Source organism: Mercenaria mercenaria, chromosome 15 (assembly GCF_021730395.1).
Source record: "Mercenaria mercenaria strain notata chromosome 15, MADL_Memer_1, whole genome shotgun sequence".
Lineage (NCBI taxonomy): Eukaryota > Metazoa > Mollusca > Bivalvia > Venerida > Veneridae > Mercenaria > Mercenaria mercenaria.
The window spans coordinates 31,761,362-31,783,417 of NC_069375.1; the positions used below are offsets into that span (position 1 = coordinate 31,761,362).

Here is a 22,056-nt window from a genome sequence, read left to right on the forward strand (position 1 = left end):
AAATCACATAAAGGAGTAATATACACTTAACCTTTACTGGATATGCTGGTAAACCACAGAAATTAGGAATACACACTATACCTTTACTGGATATGCTGGTAAATCACAGAAAGGAGGAATACACACTATACCTTTACTGGATATCCTGGTAAATCACAGAAAGGAGGAATACATACTATACCTTTACTGGATATCCTGGTAAATCAGAAAGGAGGAATATACACAGTACCTTTACTGGATATCCTGGTAAATCACATAAAGGAGTAATATACACTTAACCTTTACTGGATATCCTGATAAATCACTTAAAGAAGGAATATACACTTTATCTTAACTTAGTTTCCTGGTAAATCACTAAACAGTGGAATAAAACTTTTACTAGATATCCTGGTTAATCATTGAAAGGAGGAATGAACACTCTACCTTTACTGGGTATCCTGATAGACCACATTAAGGAGGAATGCACACTTTACCTTTACTCGATATCCTGGTGAATCATTGGGAGGAATACACCCTTTACCTTTACTGGATATCCTGATAGATCAATGAAAGGAGGAATTCAAGCTTTACCTTAACTTGATGTTCAGGTAAATTGCTGAAAAGAGGCAATAACACTTTACCTTTACTGGATATCCTGGTAAATTACTGAAAAGATGAATACTAACTTTACCAGATATCCTGGTAAATCACTGAAAGGGTGAATACTAACTTTACCAGATATCCTGGTAAATCACTGAAAGGAGTAATATATACTTTACATTAACCTGGTTTCCTGGTAAATCAATGAAAGGAGTAGTACACTCTTTACATTAACTGGATTTCCTGGTAAATCAATGAAAGGAAGAAAACACATTTTACCTTTACTGGAGTTCCTGGTAAACCATTGAAAGGCTGAATACTAACTTTACCAGATATCCTGGTAAATCACTGAAAGGGTGAATACTAACTTTACCAGATATCCTGGTAAATCACTGAAAGGGTGAATACTAACTTTACCAGATATCCTGGTAAATCACTGAAAGGGGTAATATATACTTTACATTAACCTGGTTTCCTGGTAAATCAATGAAAGGAGTAGTACACTCTTCACATTAACTGGATTTCCTGGTAAATCAATGAAAGAAAGAAAATGCATTTTACCTTAACTGGATATCCTGGTAATTTACTGAAGAAGTCAGTTGGGTAGGGATAGTCAAACATTGCAAGATTGGTGAAGGAATTTCTGATCCAACCAAGAAGATGAAAGTAGTCATCATTGCTGGCCAGGGGTTTACACAGCTTGAAAATCTCTGACAATTTCTTCAGTCCTGTGGGATAAACAAAGGTAAACTCTAAACAAAAAGAATAAATAAATAAATAAACATGCATCAGTATTTATAAATTATATTACCATAAACAGTGTTGTGGGCCTACTTTGCGATACATAGATCTATGGCTGTGTTTGGGGTGCTCTGTACTTCCAAGGAAATATACCCTTACCTTTAATCTTTTACAAGTAATTTCAAATCTAATTTACTTCAGTAAATTAATTAAACCTGTTTCATAATATGATTCAGTGATAAAATCAGTTTTACTGAAATTTCATTGAAATATTGCTAAACAATTCCATAGTTCAAAGTTAATACTTACTACACATTCACTTGAATAAAATACCAAGAAAGCAACTTCATAAAAGTTTATAACTCAATAGAATATTTTTCCAAATTCAATTACAGTTCAGGAGGAAAACCAAAACATATTGTCAATACCTGCAGATCATGAGCAAATTTTGATAAAGTTTATAAAACTTATACACAGTTTATAAACAACTGATATATCATTTATGGTCTAAGCTCAAATGACAAATTTAAATACTCTTCTATACTGTTTATGAACAAAGTTTTAAAAAATCAATATTTTTAAATTGTAAGTTCAAGAACAAAATTTTGAAAAGTTCATAAACTGTAAACAAAGTTACCAGAAGCCCCTTCAGCTGCCGTGTTCATCATCAGAATAAATGCTTGTCTGACTCTGCTCTCACACTGTGGTGTTGCCATGGAGAAATCCTTGGTTACCGCAGCAAAGAAGAAACTTCTGTCCACTGATTGGGTGAGTAGGTTGATTGGGGCACTTGCTGCTATACTTCCTGTAACCATGTTCGGGTATTTGAACCTCATATACACACTCAGCATTCCTCCATAACTAAGAAAGAACGTAACAGTTTAACTTACAATACAACAGCTTTCATTTTGAAATAACAAAGTAAAATACATGTATTATAAAAGTATCCTTTTTTTAAAAAATTTCAGTCGAAATATAACGTAACTTTTTTTTCCGAGAATGTTGATATAACCAGATGGTATATGATTAGAAGGAACTTGAGTAACATCTGTGACCAACTCGAGGGCTCGGCGCAAGACTATTCTAACTTGATATTTTACAGAAAATTGTTATTTCACATTTTCTATTGTAAAATCTGGAATTACATAATTCTGTGAATTATTGCAGTTATATTCCAAGATTTTTTCATTTTTTTTCAAATTTCAAAAATATATTCCATCTCCAGTTATAAATTACTTTGTGCAAAACTATTCTAACTCAAGTTAGATTAGTTTTGCAATACAGTTTTATATTATTACTGACTACACATTAATGCAAAACTATTCTAACTCGAGTTAGAATAGTTTTGCAAACAAAGATAATGTAACTTAACTGTGATATGTTTCATGTAAGACTATTCTAACTAAACTTGATGATGTCATTACATGAGTTTATGATGTCATAGCTCTTTTGGCACTTGTGATTCCATTGTATTGTCTGAAGATGTCTGCCAGATTATGATTTTTTTGGGTTACCAATCTTTTATAAAAAGCAGAATGGAAGACTATTTTCTAAGACTTTAAGTTTTGTAAGTATCACAGTTTTCTTTTTAAAAAGGTCCTAGTGTATATGAATCATGAAATTTTATATTATTCACTGGCACTTTATAAGAGGCGTAATTATTTTAGAAACAATGTCACTCCTAGGGCGACACTAGTGATGGACAGCTTTTTATAGCTTACTTTGTATTGTGTCGTCTCAACATTTTCGCACAGTTCTCGTAGGAACTGACCATAATTTGAATCTGAACTCACTCATCACATTCTTTTTTTTTGTGACCTGTTTCAATAACAATTGTGGTTTATGCTTAGTTTGATGTTGTTTGATGAAGTACCTTGACAATGTGACAAATTCAATATATCGTAAATGAAATCATGTGCAAACAAACATGCAGTGGGACCAATCATGAAAGTCGGAGTGAGTACAATTGTTACAGGCCCATAGGACTTTGCTCTTGGTACAGATTTATAATAAGTTCCAAGATAGGCATCAGTGTTTGATTTTGCATTCCCCTTGTCACTTAATTGTGCATATATTTGAAATCCAGATGAGTGCTAAATAACTTTATTGAACTTGACGACCTGATTGTAGCTCAAAATCATTCATCAACTGTGCAGCTGATCAGAGTCTGTAGTGTTTGCTACATGGACATTTTAATCAAACCTAATGGTTTGAACAGCAAACTATGATACAGCATTGATAGTGATGTCTGATCTGGGATTGCACTTAGACTTGATACTATATAAGTGGTTACCATTAAGTTACAATGGTACTGGAAACGTCCATATTTTTTTCAATAAGCTGACGCTTGTAATTCATATCGGGTGCATAACATAATTTAATGTGTCATTGCATTAATACTTTTATTTATATCAGTATTTTCAATCTTATTCAGGCTACTGAACAAATTCATAATATTAACATATTACCATCATACGTGTAGATAGGACCTGGTATGTAATACAAGGGTCATTATCTTTGCATTGGGAAAATATGCACTTGTTCTTCGGTAGAGAATATTACGCTTCTATCGTCACGCAGTATTTCCATTGCAGAACTTGTGCATATGTCCAGATACAAAGCTAATTACATATATATACAGTGTATCTTTAATATATTAGCAGGTTGGACTACAACACAGCGGACCGGGTTCGATTCCTGGTCACGGCTGATATCCCAACTAGTGTTCAGGGCTGGGTGATTTTCTTAAATTGGTACTGTTTCCAGCAGTATCGGCCTAGACTGGATGCTGGGGAGGTAATAATGACACCTGCCGTGGGCTCGGCTGGAAACAAGGTGTTCCATCCATTCCAGGTGGGGACTTTCGTCGACTACCCACGTTAAACAAGAAACTTTACCTTTACTTTTATCTTGTTTCGTCACTTTAAAAGTTAATAAACATAAAACTGTGTCACTACTGTTAGAATTGAAAAATGGTATGACACTGTTTCACTTACTTTACTTCAAAGAGCTTAAATAAATAACATTTTCAGGTTATTATGTTGTCTGTACAAGGTTCATATCATCAAGGGCATACAAGGTACCATGGGGCTGGATGCAAGGGCATAGCCAATAGTGTAACAGCAATTATGCTTCTTGCAAATGCACAGTCTCCTATGTTATGGAAATCAGATGACATAGACCACATTCTTGAAGCTGGCGATATATACAGTAAAATAGTCCTAGACAAATATCTACTAACATCTGACTCATCAAATGTATTGATAGAAAGTTGTATACTCTATCAAAGTAGTCAATACATTATATAATATATATGCGTAATATTTTTTAAGATGTTTGCAACACAAATTTAAGACCTTTATATGAATTTTTCACTTAGTGAAGGGCCAAAACTCTGGCCTAGCCGAGTAAAATCCCAAAATGAACACCTGATGCAAAGTTTCATAGGCTATAAAACAATCCTCTAATGTTTTGTGACTCTAGGTAAAGTACATTTTGACAAACATGTAGAAAAAAACTTTTATTTTTTTACTTAGTCAAGGACCATAACTCTGGCCAAACAAAGTGAAAAAAAAAAATTTAGGTGCACAAATTCACATACCAGATAATATTCCTGAATGATTTCATGAATCTAGGAGAATTTTTTAAGATAAAAATATATGCAACACATTTAGCACTTTATTTGTATCACTAAGTCAAGGACCATAAATCCAGTCTGGCTGAGTAAAATCCCAAACAGAACTCCAGGTGTGCTATTTCAGATGCTATTTAACAATCCCCAAATGTTTTACTACTCTTAAGTCAAATACTTTTTGAGATTCAAGTGACACAAACTTGTATCCCACTTATGCATATTTTTGACAATCAAGGGCCATAACACTAGTCTGACTAACAAAAATCCAGAACAAAATCCCATGTGCATAACTTCACATGCCAAACAATATTCCAATGATGTTTCATGACCCTATGATATATTTACTTTTTTAGATATATGCAACACAACTTTGCATGATAAATTATCTTTTTACTAAGTCAAGGGCCATTACTTTAGTCTGACTGAGTGATGTCACTAACAAAACCCCAAATGAGCAACTTTATATGCTAAATAATATTCCTGTTATATTTCATAATACTGGGTCAGATACTTTCTGAGATACATGCGACTTGGGCCCTTTTTATGCCTATTTTAGACTAGAAGTCAAGACCATAAATCTTGTCTGTGTGAGATCCAAGTTAAAACCCCTGGTGCTCTGCTTCGCTTGCTGAATAACAATCTTGTGAGGTTTGATGATTTTGGCTGAAATACTTTTTTAGATAATTTATGAATGATACACATTGGGACGGACAGATGGAGGGACAAGGGTAACTCTTAAGACCAGAGCATGTGAAATGCTTTTATGGGTTTTCATGTTTTGACTTTGAGTGCAAATAGCACTGGGAGCTTGATTTCTGTTTTGCTGATCAGTATGGAATTGACTTTTTAATTTTTTTTTCATATTTAAAGGGTTTTCTTGGTTTGGGCAATTATTAGACAAGAGTGAAATACCTTAATTTGCAATTTAATCATATTAGATTCACAAAGATAAGAGGTTGGATTTACATGGATAAGAAAACAGAATCACTGATATTTTCAGTGAAGTTGTTATTTACTTTACAAAGACAGGAAATCATATAAAAACAGATATAAGTATATTTATTCCTTTTTCAACTTGCATGTCATGCAGACTTCTGGAAATTCGTCGGTCCGACGGACATGACCGGACAATTTTGAACAGGTCTGTGGTTTCTCAATCCGGATTCGGTCTGACTGACTGGCATTTATCGTACCCCGAGAACTGCAATATCTCGGACAACATATCAAAATGGCATCACTTACATATTAGGCCGGGGCAGGATCGGGAAAGAAACATAAATTAACGCCCAACATAAGTGAAAGGAAACAAATGTATGAAAATAAAAGGGTTGACCAACATTTAACGACTAAAAATGATCACACCTGACTTGAATATGAATTATAATAAAGAAAAGCAACATATACGTGGTACACTGACATTTTCTTCGGTCCGGCATATTTTTTTTGGTCCGGCAGATTTTTAGGCATTGCTGGACCAAATGTCCGGCCATTTTTTCCAACTTTCCTGAAGTCTGGTCATGGCGCTAAAATGTTTCCACATTTCCTTAAAATTTCACTCTCCCTAATCCTAGCCGAGGGAGAAGTGACTTCTCCCTAAAATCTTAGCCTAGCTTAATCCCTGCTAAAAACAACATAAACATAGCTTCAGACAGGTTGAATGCAGATCAGCCAAATATTTCTTAGCAGAAATTTCAAGATCCGCTACTCCTTTGCTGGAGCGGTATTATATCAAAAGTCCATCATTTGTTTTATCTGCTTCTTCCGCATGACAAAACTGTTCAAACTGTTTCTAGAAAGTGTTTTTGATAGATATCTGCAATGAATGTTACTTTTCAGTGCACTTAACATTTCAGAGGGTCTTTTTCCTCTTAACACGCTTAATAGTTATTGTTACAGTTTTAAAGTTTCATTTGAAAAGGTCAATACATGATGTATGTGTATTAAAGGACACCCAGTTTTCTGTGTCTTAGATATTTTTGTGGAATCTCTTTATCATGCTTGATTTTACCAGTTGTTGAATGAAATGCAATGTAAGTCTAAATTATGCTAAAAAATGTAAGAAAATTCACATTTTGCTAGTAATTATAGTACAACTTTTACTGTAATAGCTTGGTACTTCAATTTCTATTGTATGTGGGGATATATTTGCAAGAATTTCATTTTAATGATTTCAGTTATTTATGAAATCTTAACATTCTGTTGTTTTTATTGCTAGAATGCTCTAAGAGAAAAAACTTGATTAGAAGTAAGTATAAAGATTTTTTATTTTATTGAAAAATATTGGGGTAGGGGCTTCAGGTTCCATTTTTCCTATGGGACTACTCATATATACCATTTTTCTTCATACAACATGAGTCTGCATGACTTAAGACATATTGCAGAAGTATTCAAACTGGAGTTAGAATTATTCTGCACTAAAAAATAATTTGGATTCAACATCTTTTTTATGCAAAACTATTCTAACTTGAGATAGAATAGTCTTGCATAAAAAAATAGTTTTAAGTAGTGTGTGTTTCTGGTGCAAAACTATGCTAAGTTTAAAGATGTGTATAAAATCAAATTAAATGATTTTATTGAAAAACTGAAAGTGTTCAGTATCAGTTTAGCCTTTTAAGATGTACTGATGATGAGAAACAATTTATAAGGCCATATCCAAAACTACAACGCAATTTTTTTCACTTCCTGACTAATTTCTGAAAATCAAGTTAGAATAGTCTTGCGCTGAGCCCTCGAACTATATTGTAACCTTCTGTCAAATGTGATTATAGAACATCTAGTTGCATTCAGGGATTATGTGAACAGCTATTGTTGTTATATTTTCTGGTCCTTAATGATCACAGAGTCCATTCAATGGGTATGTATAACAGACTGCTGCTTTAAAGCTGGTGCCAGTGGTGTCATACATTTCATTATCTCTCATGAGTAGACTCAGTCAAACAAAGTCTGTCCCTGTATTGCTTGGTTGTACACTATGCCTCAAAAGGATTAAGCAGATTTCATTGGTCATGAATTGTGACAATTCTATCAAATGTGATCACAGGACATCCTGTAGCATTGAATGACTATTCATGAAATTTTAGTAACAACTCTTACTACTACACTATTACCTTCTACCAACTGTGATCACAGGAAATTCTGTGTCAAACCTGATAAACAAACTTGGACAAATTATAATATTACCTTCAACCATGTGCGACAACATGTCTTCCAATAAACAACTTTGATAACCTATACTATTACCTTCAACTAAATAAGATCATAGGACATCCTGTTTCAGATACCAGATAAACAAGCTTATAAACATACTATTACCTTCCACAAATGTGATCACATGACATACTGTTTCAGAAACCTGATAAACAAACTTTGGTAAACTTTACTATTGACTTCAACCAAATGTGATCGCAGGCCGTCACTTAACATTGAGGGACACCACCAAATCATGGCATAGGTGATCACAGGGCATCCTGTTGCACTGCGGGATTGTTTGCAGAACTTATTACCCACCACTAAATGTAACCACAAGACATCCTGTTACATTGAGAGACTATATTTGCAGACTTAATGATATGTGATCACAACTTTCACAAGACATCCTGTTACATTGAGGGACTGTTTGCAGAACTTATTACCCTCCACTAACTGTGATCACAGGACATCCTGTTACATTTAGTGCTGTTTGCAGAACTTATAACCCTCCACTAAATGTAATTACAAGACATTCTGTTGCATTGAGAGACTATTTGCAGACTTATTAACCTCCACATTATGTGATCACAAGATATCCTGTAACACTGAAGGGACTGTTAGCAGAAGTCATTACCCCTCGTTAAATGTTACCACCATACATCCTGTTGCATAGAGAGAATGTTTATGGAAATTATTATCTTTGACCAAATGTGATCACAGGACATCCTGTTGCACTAAAAAATTGTTTGCACAACTTACCTTCCACCAAATGTAATCACAGGACATCCTGTTGCATTGAGGGACTGTTTCAGAAACTTGATCAACAGAGCATAATCAGCTAGTGCCTGTTCTACTGTCAACAATCCCATGTTGGCTGGCTCAAATGTGGCATTTCCAAATGGCAGGGTCTCTCCATAATACCTCTGAAAACACAAGAAGAACATGTAGTATATAACATGCTATTTTACTTCACTCTTCTATTAAAGGTATCACACAGAAATTCCATAAATCCCCTTTGATCTGAGTAAGAAACCAAAGTCTTCCTTCTTTGTTACAGCAACAGAGGAGTGGATTTCCTTTAATACTGTATCAAGGTTGTAATGATATTTAAGTACACCTGGGCACACATTCATCAATGATGAAGACATAAAAACTGAAAAATACTCAAGCTGCCATAACTTTGATGAGAACAAATTATGAAATTTTTCTCTGCTGTCTGCTCCAGCCAAGTTTCATTAAAACATACGCTAATTGAACAATTAGAGAAGAACCAGATTTAGCTTTCTAAGTCTAAGTTTCTAACTTAAAACTTTGATATCAGTTCTTACAATATGTCATCGTATGCAGCCTTTTGTCTCCGGTGTTATGGAAATGCACTTAAGGATGCATACCCCTAAAATACTTCAATTTGAGAACATTCCCACTTGACTTCTACTTGTTCAAATAAAGCTCATTTCATGGTTCTTATCATAAACTGGTAGTGCAAATCACTAACACGCTACTAATTCTCATAGATCTGGTTTTATCATAAACTGGTAGAGCAAGTGGATGCTACTTGCTGGCATAGATCTATTGTTTCTCACTGAGCCAATTTTATCACAAGCTGGTCAGGCAAATCACCAGTAGGTGACTAGTTCTCATATTGCTGATTTTATCATGAACTGTTACAGCAAATCACCATTAAGCTTTTGGTTCATATATCACTGATTTTATTATAAGCTTCTTGATCAAATTACCAACAAGGTTTCTTCTTCTTAAAAAAACTGATTTTATCATAAACTGGCTATGCAAATCACCAATAGGCTACTGGTTCGGTAATAGCCGATTTCCTCATAAACTGGTAGAGCAAATCACCAATAGGCTACTTGGTTCTCAAAGAGCTGATTTCATTAAAAAAACAGGTAAAGCAAATCACCAATAGGCTACTGGTTCTCAAAGAGATGATTTCATCATAAAACTGGTAGAGCAAATCACCAATAAGCTACATGGTTCTCAAAGAGCTGATTTCGTCAAAACAAGAGGGCCCTGAAGGCCCTGTATCGCTCACCTGACCTAATTCTAACCCCTGAAAACTAGCTTTTCCTCTGATTTGACCTAGTGACCTAGTTTTTGACCCCACATGACCCAGATTCGACCTTGGCCTAAAGATCATAGAAATTAACATTCTGATCAAGTTTCATGAAGATACAGTCATAAAAGTGGCCTTCAGATTGTTAACAAGCTTTACCTTTGATTTGACATGGCGACCTAGTTTTTGACCCCACATGAACCAGATTCAACCTTGGCCTAAAGATGATAGAAATTAACATTCTGACCAAGTTTCATTAGGATATGGTCATAAATGTGGTCTCTAGAGTGTTAACGAGCTTTTCCTTTGATTTGACCTGGTGACCTTGTTTTTGACCCCACATGACCCAGATTTGAACTTGGCCTAAATATCATCAAGATTAACAATCTGATTAAGTTTCCTGAAGATACAATTATAAATATGGCCACTAGAGTGTTAACAAGATTTTCCTTAGATTTCACCTAGTGACCTACTTTTTGACCCCAGACCCCAGATGACCCAATATTGAACTCGTCCAAGATTTTATTAAGGGTAACATTCTGACCAAGTTTCACTAAGATTGGGCCAAAATTGTGACCTCTAGAGTGTTAATAGTCAAATTGTTGACGACGACAGACGGACGACGGACACAGGGCGATCATAAATTTAAGCTCACCTTGAGGACTTTGTGCTCAGGTGAGCTAAAAACAGGTAAAGCAAATCACCAATAGGCTACTGGTTCTCAAAGAGCTGATTTCATTATAAAACTGGTAGAGCAAATCTCCAATAGGCTACTGGTTCTCAAAGAGATGATTTCATCATAAAACTGGTAGAGCAAATCACCAAAATTACTGGTTCTCAAAGAGCTGATTTCATTATAAAACTGGTAGAGCTCACCAATAGGCTACTGGTTCTCAAAAAGATGATTTCATCATAAAACTGGTAGAGCAAATCACCAATAGGCTACTGGTTCTCAAAGAGCTGATTTCATTATAAAACTGGTACAGCAAATCACCAATAGGCTAGCTACTGGTTCTCAAAGAGATGATTTCATCATAAAACTGGTACAGCAAATCACCAATAGGCTACTGGTTCTCAAAGAGATGATTTCATCATAAAACTGGAACAGCAAATCACCAAAATTACTGGTTCTCAAAGAGCTGATTTCATTATAAAACTGGTAGAGCAAATCACCAATAGGCTACTGGTTCTCAAAAAGATGATTTCATCATAAAACTGGTAGAGCAAATCACCAATAGGCTACTGGTTCTCAAAGAGCTGATTTCATTATAAAACTGGTAGAGCAAATCACCAATAGGCTACTGGTTCTCAAAAAGATGATTTCATCATAAAACTGGTAGAGTAAATCACCAATAAGCTACTGGTTCTCAAAGAGCTGATTTCATTACAAAACGGGTAGAGTAAAACACCAATAGGCTACTAGTTCTCAAAAGAGCTGATTTTATCATATTTCACAAACAGGCTATTGGTTCTCCCTTATGAAAAACCTTCCCTATTGTCAGTGTGTGGTCAGTTTATGTCCAGTGTGCTTCCAGTCACTAATACTCTAAAATCCAGTTACTTGCCAGCCTATTTCCAGAGCTGACAATAAACTGAACCAGTGTGTTGCCACTGAATAACCATCATGTGTCCATGTGCTTGTCAGCTGATTTCCAGACCTGAAAACCAGCTGTAAAATTTAACTTCCAGTCTGCTGTCAGTTTATATACAGTTTGTTGTCAGTGATGTTTATAATGACGTTTTAACAAAATTTCATTGATTTTTCATATACAACTATTTGAAGGAGCTAAATTATATAGAGGTATCTGGAAATAAACACTGACAACAGTCTGGCAACAAACTGGTATGCAATGTCAATCTGGCAACACACTGGATACACAACTGACAACAAGCGGCTTTTTGGACTTTCCAGTCTGTTGTCCTTGTATTGTCAGTGCACAGCCAGTCAACTGGAAATATTTTTCTGACAACACACTGGCATATTGCCAGTGTGTTGTCATTGTATTGTCAGTGTATAGTCAGTCACAACATGCCAGGCTCTCTTACATGGACAAGAGAAACACTTTAGCAAACTATCATTATTTAAAGTTTTAACTAAATTCCTTTATTAAGTACAAACTTATGAGCACTTATACATTAGTGTTTTTTTGTTTTGGGTTTTAACGCCGTTTTTCAACAGTATTTCAGTCATGTAACAGCGGGTATACATTAGTGTGGCAGATGGACTAGTTTTGTTTGTTTGTTTTGGGTTTAATGCTGTTTTTCAACAGTATTTCAGTCATGTAACAGGGGGCAGTTAACCTAACCAGTGTTCCTGAATTCTGTACCAGTATAAACCTGTTCTCTGTAAGTAACTGCCAACTTCCCCACATGAATCAGAGGTGGATGACTAATGATTTCAGACACAATGTCATTTATCAAATAGTCGGAGAACATAAGCCCCGTCCTAAGATCGAACTCGCGACCCCATGATCCGTAGATCGACGCTCTACCTACTGAGCTAAAGATGGACTAGTATCCCAATATATGGCTTACTACTCAGTGTTACTAATTTTTTTTATTTCCCTCTAGGAAAATTGTCTTTATTACCATTGTATTGTCATAGCATTGTCAGTGTATGGGAAGTTTGTTTCCAGTTTAGTGTCAGTATATATTTTTTTCTATTTATCCTTATTAATGTTTAATATGAATTTTAATGTGACTTAAAACCTTCATTTGCTTGTGACTCAATTTTAATACCAATTAAGATTTGCAATATAATATAATATTGAAACCAAAGGAAATTTGACAAAGATTATGGTAAATCTGCAAGTTTAATTTTACAGGGTAGCGAAAATACATGACTTTTAAAATTTCTGTATCTGTTTAGCAAAAATACTTGTTGCGGACAGAATCTGTGTTACAATGAAAACAAGTAACTGGAAAATGATGAAAAAGTACCTTTACAATGTGCCCATCAGTGCTGGAAAACTACTGAAAACTGAAAATAGTTTTGGAGGGAAAAATGCAACACTCGGCCATTTGATAAGGTGTCTTGTAATATTTGTTTTGCTGTGAAAATTGCTAAGATGGGTATATTGCCATGTGTGTTGCCATTGTGTAGCCAGTGCATTGTCAGAATCTGCTCTGAGTAAATTTATATCCGATGTACTGTCAGACAGACAGAAAATCCATACAATATTGTCACTTATGTAATTTTTATCTCGATTATTCAAAGAATAGAAGTTATTGGACATGCCCCTATGTTTTTGTTTTTTTTTACAAAATTATAGATTGAAACTAATTACACACTTGTTCAATGTCATGACCTGACATGTACTAAGCAGGTCCCATAACTATACTTTTTTCCAAAATTAAGCCCCTTTTTCCACATAGCATTTTTTGCTTAAGTTTTTGTATGCAAGCTGGTATCTCAGTACTCATTCATTCGATTATTAGAAATTATGTTTTTTTATTTCCAGTTTCTTGCCATTTTCCTGCCAGATTTCTTCCAGACACTGGAAACAAGCTGACAATATTGTCAGTGTGTTTACATGCTGATTGTTATGAGCCAGTTTATTGTCATATAGTTTGCAGATTATTCCCAGAAACTGGAAATAATATGGAAATAGTGTCCATATTATTTTCAGCTAAACTTTTTTTCTTGGAAGTTTGTTCCCATATAGGAGTCAGATTATTTCCAGTTACCTTTTTTTTTTGACAGACTGTTGCCAGATCATTGACAGTTACCTTGCAGCTTAATGCCAGCTTGTTTCCATATTTCATTTTCATAAGGGCTTGGAGAGCTGATTTTGTCATAAACTTATAGAGCAAATCATACATAGGCTACCAGGTTCTCAAAGAGCTGATTTTCTTGTAAACTATTTGAGCATCACCAACATGCTACTGATTTTCTCTCAAAGAGCTGATTTTATCATAAACAGTAAACAGGCTACTGGTCCTCAAAGAGCTGATTTTATCATAAATTATTAGAGCAAATCAGCAATTATAAGGCTACTGGTTCTTATATAACTTATTTTATCATAAACCGGGTAGTCGAAGCTATCATAGGCTGAAACATCAATATCATCCGTCTCATCATTTTCTACAATAAGTAAGTGATGTATGCCTCTGAAAGTGGTAACGCCTTGCACATTTTAATTTGTATAATGTTAACTCATACTGAAACAATTATAGCAGCTTGAAGAACCTATTATATTAGTATGCACATAACACAGTAGTGCCAAATAAATGATCAATTGTCTGCACAATTTAAAAACAGAAACAAAAAGCCAAAAAAAGAAGATGAATGCAGCAGAATCTTTCCAGGTAAGAGGAATGAGACAAAAGTAACTGAGCCATGCCATGAGATAACCAACATAGTGGCTTTGCGACCAGCATGGATCCAGACCAGCCTGCGCATCCACGCAGTCTGGTCAGAATCCATGCTGTTCGCTAATGGTTTCTTCAACTGCAATAGGGTCTGAAAGCGAACAGTATGAGTCCTGACCAGACTGCGCGGATGCTCAGGCTGGTCTGGATCCATGCTGGTCGCAAAGCCACTATGTTGGTTTTCTCATGGCGCGGCTCAACTGTTGTGAGCATTCAAACTACTTCATGAGAATAATTGCCAAAAGACTCCAGAGCTGCATAATAAACTATGATATGTCTGTTTGCAAGTGGAATCAGGTCATGTAAAAAAAAATGAAGAAAATGGAAAGTACCAAAGGATATATGATTTAGATTGTAAACTTTTAAACACATTTAAAATATTAATATGCTGAAGAAAGAAAAAATGAAATAAGAATGTAATTATTAAATAAATCTGTTCATGATTACAGAATTTAATAATTCAGAATCTGATGAAAATACAAGAAACAGTTTGAGTACATGAATAGAAGGCATTATTATATGTAACTTTTGAAAATTGTAGCATTATTTCATATATATTCTCTTTTGTTGCCACTAAGCAAACACAAAAAATCTGTTGTACTTTCAAAGTTTTTTTTTAAGTTTTCACACTGTGGCCGAAAAAAAACAATAGAGATCTTCTTCAGAGTCACTTTTTTTCTATTATTTACTCATAATTACTAGCTAATGAATGCATTTTATAACAAGAGCTGTCGGAGGACAGCAATGCTTGACTATTCAACAGCCTTGTCAATTGAATGAATACAAATGTTGAAAAAGGGGCATAATCTTGTAAAAGTACAAAACAGGGTTATGGAACCTGCACAGTGCTTATCAGCTCATGACAGTGGACAAATGTGTTAAGTTTCAATCCATTCCCATTAGTGGGTACTGAGACACCAGCTTACATATAAGAATTTAACAAAAAACTTCTAAGTTGAAAAAGGTGCATAATTTTGTAAAATGCAAAGTAGAGTTATTGAACCTTTGCACTGCATGTCATATCATGACAGTGAACAAGTGTGTGAAGTTTCAATCCATTCCCATTAGTGAGTACTGAAATACCAGCTTAATTACATACAAAACCGTAACCAAAAATTTCTAAGTCGAAAAAGGGGTATAACTTTGTAAAAAAAAGCAAAATAGAGTTATGGAACCTGTGCAATGTAAGTCAGTTTATTACAGTGAATAAGTGTGTGAAGTTTCAATCCATTCCCATAAGTGGTTACTGAGATACCAGCTTACATACAAAAACTTAACCAAATTGGGATGCTGACGCGGACGCCAACGCACAGACGAGTCCAAATAGCTCTACTATTCTATGAATAGTCAAGCTAAAAAGTTAAGAAAAGGAAGTTTGCCCTTCTTATAGAATAGACAGACATCCTCCAAGAGCCTAACAACCACTCAAAGTCACAGAAGGTATTTAGAAGACTGTAAGTTGATGAAATGTCAGTGAAGTTGGATTGTAAATTGAGTAATACAATACAATGTTCTCTACATTTTGAACAAGGTAAAAGATTGTCAAGTACAATGTACTCTACATTTTGTTGAGGCTTTAGTATAATATACTGGCAAATATGTTGTGCTCTACATTTAGAACAACCCTTTAGTATAACAGATAATTGCTACAAAAATGTTGGGGGAGTAAATTCTCTAGAACAAGATACAGATGTTTACCTTCATCTGTTAACTGTACTCTTACAAATATACCATGTTAGAGAAAGACTTCCAAATAATTTCTATGGATTCTAAAGAAAACCAATGCTCTTTCATTCAGAAAAGAGTTTTGTTTCTTTGAAATAATCATATATTGCCAACATTGGGAGTTGTTTCTACTTTTGTCTGTTGGAACTATTATGAAAACTTTTATTCTATAGAATTCAGTTTAGTCTTTTTATACTAAGTGTATTCAAAGGCTTTGGAAATAGGTTAATATTTTGTCACTTACTCTGAACTGGAATAGAAAGACTGGCGATAATAATTCCTGATGTTCATTTACAGCATAATAGATGTTTTTTTAAATGAATAAAATCTGTGAAAGCACAGAAAGCAACCAAACAACATAAAAGCAGACTCGGTCCATTTGAGTCTGTTATGAAATGAGCAACACCCCCCAGCCCCCACCCCCCAGCACCAGTCTAAAAGGAATTCTGTTATAGTAAAAAAAGTGTTATCCATAATCCCAAAGGAAGTCATATCAGTTTGAGATATGTTACAAGCTTATTTTGACAGAGCTCTTGTATAGCAGTGGTATTAAATGGCTGTCAACAAGCTGATTCTGACATGGTGCTAGTATAGCTGTGGTATAAAATGACTGCTGACAAGCCGATTTTGACAAAGGGCTTATATAGATGTTTTATGAAATGAGTGCTGACAAGCCAATTTTGACAAAGGTCTTGTATAGATGTGTTATGAAATGAGTGCTGACAAGCCAATTTTGACAAAGGGCTTGTATAGATGTGTTATGAAATGAGTGCTGACAAGCCAATTTTGACAAAGGGCTTGTACAGATGTGTTATGAAATGAGTGCTGGCAAGTTTTTTTTACAAATCAGACAAGCTGATTTTGACACAGCGCTGGTATAGCTGTGGTATAAAACTTATTTTGACACAACGCAGACAAGTTTAATTCATTTTTACAGAAAGCCAATATGGCTGAGGTATAAAACGGCTGCAGACAAGCTTATTTTGACACGGTGCTAATATATAACTATAGCATTAAATGTCTGCAGACAAGCTTATTTTGACATAGCACTAGTAAAGCTGTGGTATAAAATGTTTGCAGACAAAGTTTCTTTTGACAGAACACTAGGATAACAGTGGTATAAAATTGTTGCAGACAAGCTGATTTCAGCGCAGTGCTGGTATAGCTATGGTAAAAAAAGGCTGCAGACAAACTTATTTTGATACAGCCCTGATAATTAGCTGTGGTAAAAAAAACAAGAAAACTAGTATGGCTGTGGCATAAAATGGCAACTGTATAAAGTGGCTGTTGACAAGTTTCTTCTGACTCAGTTGCAATATAGCTGTGGTATAAAATGGCTTCTAAAAAGTTTATTTTGATAAGGTACTAGTATACCCGTGTTATACAATGGCGGCAAAGAAGTTCATTTTGACTGAGTGCTAGTACAGCTGCATTTTGATGGACTGCTAGTAAGGCAATGTTTTAAATGGCTGCCAACAAGTTTATTTTGACAGAGCAATAGTATTGAGATTGTGCTGAACAAGAGTGCCAGAATGTCACAATATACGCCCGTCACAGCAAATTTCTTTACATTAGCACCTGTATTTGCAAATCGAATTTTAATTTTGTGGTTGTTTACTATGTTTTATATAGTAATTATTGTAATTCTTTTGTTTTTCTAAGTCCACCATAAAAATCCTTACCAGTTAGAGAGATACCTTAAAATACACCTAAAATTTGAAAGTAACATCTATGTTGTACCACAGAAAAGTGGTCTTGGTTATTCCCTCAGGTCAATTATAAAAAAAATTACAATGTAAGTTATTTATAGTAACAACTAAGGGAAGTTAATCTTAAAAAAAAAAAAAAAAAAAAAAAAATCCAAAAAAAATTTGTAAGTCCACACAAAAATACTTACCAGGTATAGTGATAGGTCAAAATACACCTCAGAATTGGATGTAACATGCATGTTGTACTACAGAAAAGTAGTCTCGATTTTTCCCTACAACTAGTAATAAAAAAGTTACAATATAAGCTATTTATAGTAACAACAAAGGGAAGTAATTCTAAAGAAGGGACCTGCACATGACACTCCGTCTCAAGATGGTGTACAATTGTGCCAAGTTACATCAAAATCCCTCCATGCATGAAGAAGAAATGCTCCAGACAAAGTCATTCTTGTATCTGACCTTTGGCCTCTAAGTGTGACCTTGACCTTAGACCTAAGGACCTGGTTCTTGCGCACGACACTCCGTCTCGTGGTGGTGAACATTTGTAACAAGATATATCAAAATCCCTCCATGCATGAAGAAGATATGCTCCGGACAAAGTTTTCATTCTTGTATCCTTTGACCTCTAAGTGTGACCTTGTCCTTAGATCCAGGGACCTGGTTCTTGTGCATGACACTCCATCTCATGATGGTGAACAATTGTGCCAAGCTACATCAAAATCCTTCCATGCATGAAGAAGATATGCTCCAGACAAAGCCATTCTTGAATTTGACCTTTAACCTCTAAGTGTGACCTTGACCTTAGACCTAGGGACATGGTTCTTGCGCATGACACTCTGTCTCATAAGGGTGAACAATTGTGCCAAGTTTCATTAAAATCCCTCAATGCATGAAGAAGATATGCTCCGGACAAAGTCTGTGGACGCCGCCCGCCCATCCACCCGCCAGGGGCGTTCCCATAATACGTCCTGTTTTTCAAACGGGCATATAAAAAAGGATGCAGACAAGTTTATTTTGACAGAATGCTAGTATTAATGCATTATAAAATGGCTGCCAACCAGTTCATTTTGAATGAGTGCTGACATTCAACAAGTTCATTTTGACAGAGTGCTTAATTATAGCTGTGTTATTAAAACAAGTGTAGACAAGTTCATTTTGACAGAGCTCTTATACAGCTGTGTTATAAAAACGAGTGTAGACAAGTTCATTGTAGACAAGTTCATTTTCACAGAGCGCTAAAGTATAGCTGTGTTATACAAGAGGGCCAAGATGGCCCTAGGTCGCTCACCTAAGAAACACTCCGTAACAGTGTAAAACATGTTTGACCTAGTGATTTCATGGAAACAAATATTCTGACCAATTTTCATTAAGCTTGGACCAAAAAATTGGTCTCTTGCGATAAAACAAGCATTTTCTTAGATATGACCTAGTTTTTGACCCTAGATGACCCATGTTCAAACTCGACCTAGATTTTATCAAGGCAATCATTCTGACCAAAATTCATGAAGATCAACTGAAAAATACAGCCTCTATCACATACAGAAGTTTTTTCTTTGATTTGACCAAGTGACCTAGTTTTTGACCTCAGATGACGCGCCATATTCAAATTCGACCTAGATTTCATTAAGGCAATCAACCTGACCGAATTTCATAAAAATCAATTGAAAAAAAAACAATCTCTATCGCATACACAAGATTTTTCTTTAATTGGACCTAGTGACCTAGTTTTTGACCTCAGATAACCCATATTCAGAATCGACCTAGATTTCATCAACGCAATCACTCTGACCAAATTTTATGAAGATCAATTGAAAAATACATCCTCTATTGCATACACAATGTTTTTCTTCGATTTGACCTAGTGACCTAGTTTTTGACCCCAGATGACCCATTTTCGAACTCGGCCTAGATTTTATCAAGGTTATCATTCTGGGTAAATTTCATGAAGATCAGTTGAAAAATACAGCCTCTATTGCATACACAAGGTTTTTCTTTGATTTGACCTAGTGACCTAGTTTTTGACCCCAGATGACCCATTTTCGAACTTGGTCTAAATTTCATCAAGGGTATCATTCTGACCAAAATTCATGAAGATCAATTGAAAAATACAGCCTCTATCGCATACACAAGGATTTTACGTGATATGACCTAGTGACCTAGTTTTTGAACCCAGATGACCCATTTTCGAACTCGGCCTAGATTTCATCAAGGTAATCATTCTGACCAAAATTCATGAAGATCAATTGAAAAATACCACCTCTATCGCATACACAAGGTTTTTCTTTGATTTGACCTAGTGACCTAGTTTTTGACCTGAGATGACCCATTTTCGACCTCGGCCTACATTTCATCAAGGCAATCATTCTGACCAAAATTCATGAAGATCAATTGAAAAATACAGCCTCTATCGCATACACAAGGTTTTTCTTTGATTTGACCTAGTGACCTAGTTTTTGACCGGAGATGACCCATTTTCGAACTCAGCCTAGATTTCATCAAGGTTATCATTCTGACCAATATTCATGAAGAAGAATTGAAAAATACAGCCTCTATCGCATACACAAGGTTTTTCTTTGATTTGACCTAGTGACCTAGTTTTTGACCCGAGATGACCCATTTTCGAACTCGGCCTAGATTTCATCAAGGTTATCATTCTGACCAATATTCATGAATATTAATTGAAAAATACAGCCTCTATCGCATACACAAGGATTTTTTTTGATTTGACCTAGTGACCTAGTTTTTGACCCGAGATGACCCATTTTCGAACTCGGCCTAGATTTCATCAAAGTTATCATTCTGACCAATATTCATGAAGATTAAATAAAAAATACAGCCTCTATCGCATACACAAGGTTTTTCTTTGATTTGACCTAGTGACCTAGTTTTTGACCCGAGATGACCCATTTTCGAACTCGGCCTAGATTTCATCAAGGTTATCATTCTGACCAATATTCATGAAGATTAATTGAAAAATATAGCCTCTATCGCATACACAAGCTAACTGTTGACAGACGACGGACGACAGACGACAGACGCCAGACGACGGACGACGGACGCCGGACATCGAGCGATCAGAAAAACTCACCTGAGCATTGCTCAGGTGAGCTAAAAAATGAGTGTAGACAAGTTCGCTTTGACAGAGCGCTTGTATTGCTGTGTTATCAAAACGAGTGTAGACAAGTTCATTTTGATAGAGCGCTTGTATAGCTGTGTTATAAAAACGGGTGTAGACAAGTTCATTTTGACAGAGCGCTTGTAAAGCTGTGTTATAAAAGACGAGTGTAGACAAGTTCATTTTCACAGAGCGCTTGTATAGCTGTGTTATAAAAACGGGTGTAGACAAGTTCATTTTAACAGAGCTCTTGTATAGCTGTGTTATAAAAACGAGTGTAGACAAGTTCATTTTGACAGAGCACTTGTATAGCTGTGTTATTATAACAAGTGTAGACAAGTTCATTTTGACAGGGCGCTTGTACTGTGTTATAAAAGACGAGTGTAGACAAGTTCATTTTGACAGAGCGCTTGTATAGCTGTGTTATAAAAACGAGTGTAGACAAGTTCATTTTGACAGAGCGCTTGTATAGCTGTGTTATAAAAGACGAGTGTAGACATTATGTCATGAAATGGCTGTGGATAAGTTCATTTTAACATAGCTGTGTAACCAAACTGCTGCGGACAAGTTCATTTTGACAGAGCTAGAAAGCAGCTGTACTGTTAATTTATATGCTGTTTAATTGCTGCATGCAGTGTGTTGTTGAAATGATACAGACAGGCTAAACATAGTGCTTTTCCTTTGTTGTTTTGTTTTTACTCAATCAACTGAAGTGTAGACGGTTGTTTCTTTTCAATTAAATTTCACATGCAGACAAGACAGAACAGAATGAATCAGAAAGTCAATGTAATCATTTCTACACTGTTTCACTGAAACCAATCACTGGTTTTAAAGACTTAGTGCAATAAGGTTTGCTTGATCAAGGGATGACAACTCTATAAAAACTATATATCATATCTTGCAATGATATTTTTCTCATTCATAG

At 35.3% G+C, this 22,056-nt stretch overlaps 1 protein-coding gene across 2 annotated transcripts in view; it reads right to left on the bottom strand.

The window, feature by feature from the left end:
• LOC123550371 (dipeptidyl peptidase 2-like) overlaps window positions 1-22,056 on the bottom strand; it is a 202,336-nt gene that overhangs the window by 40,404 nt on the left and 139,876 nt on the right. For both annotated transcript variants that reach the window (XM_053524920.1, XM_045338803.2), the window contains exons 3-5: window positions 8,903-9,066; window positions 1,958-2,181; window positions 1,141-1,307 (exon numbers count right to left, since the gene is read on the bottom strand). In XM_053524920.1, the coding sequence (XP_053380895.1) occupies window positions 1,141-1,307; window positions 1,958-2,181; window positions 8,903-9,066 (555 nt within the window). The remainder of the gene's footprint in view (window positions 1-1,140; window positions 1,308-1,957; window positions 2,182-8,902; window positions 9,067-22,056) is intronic.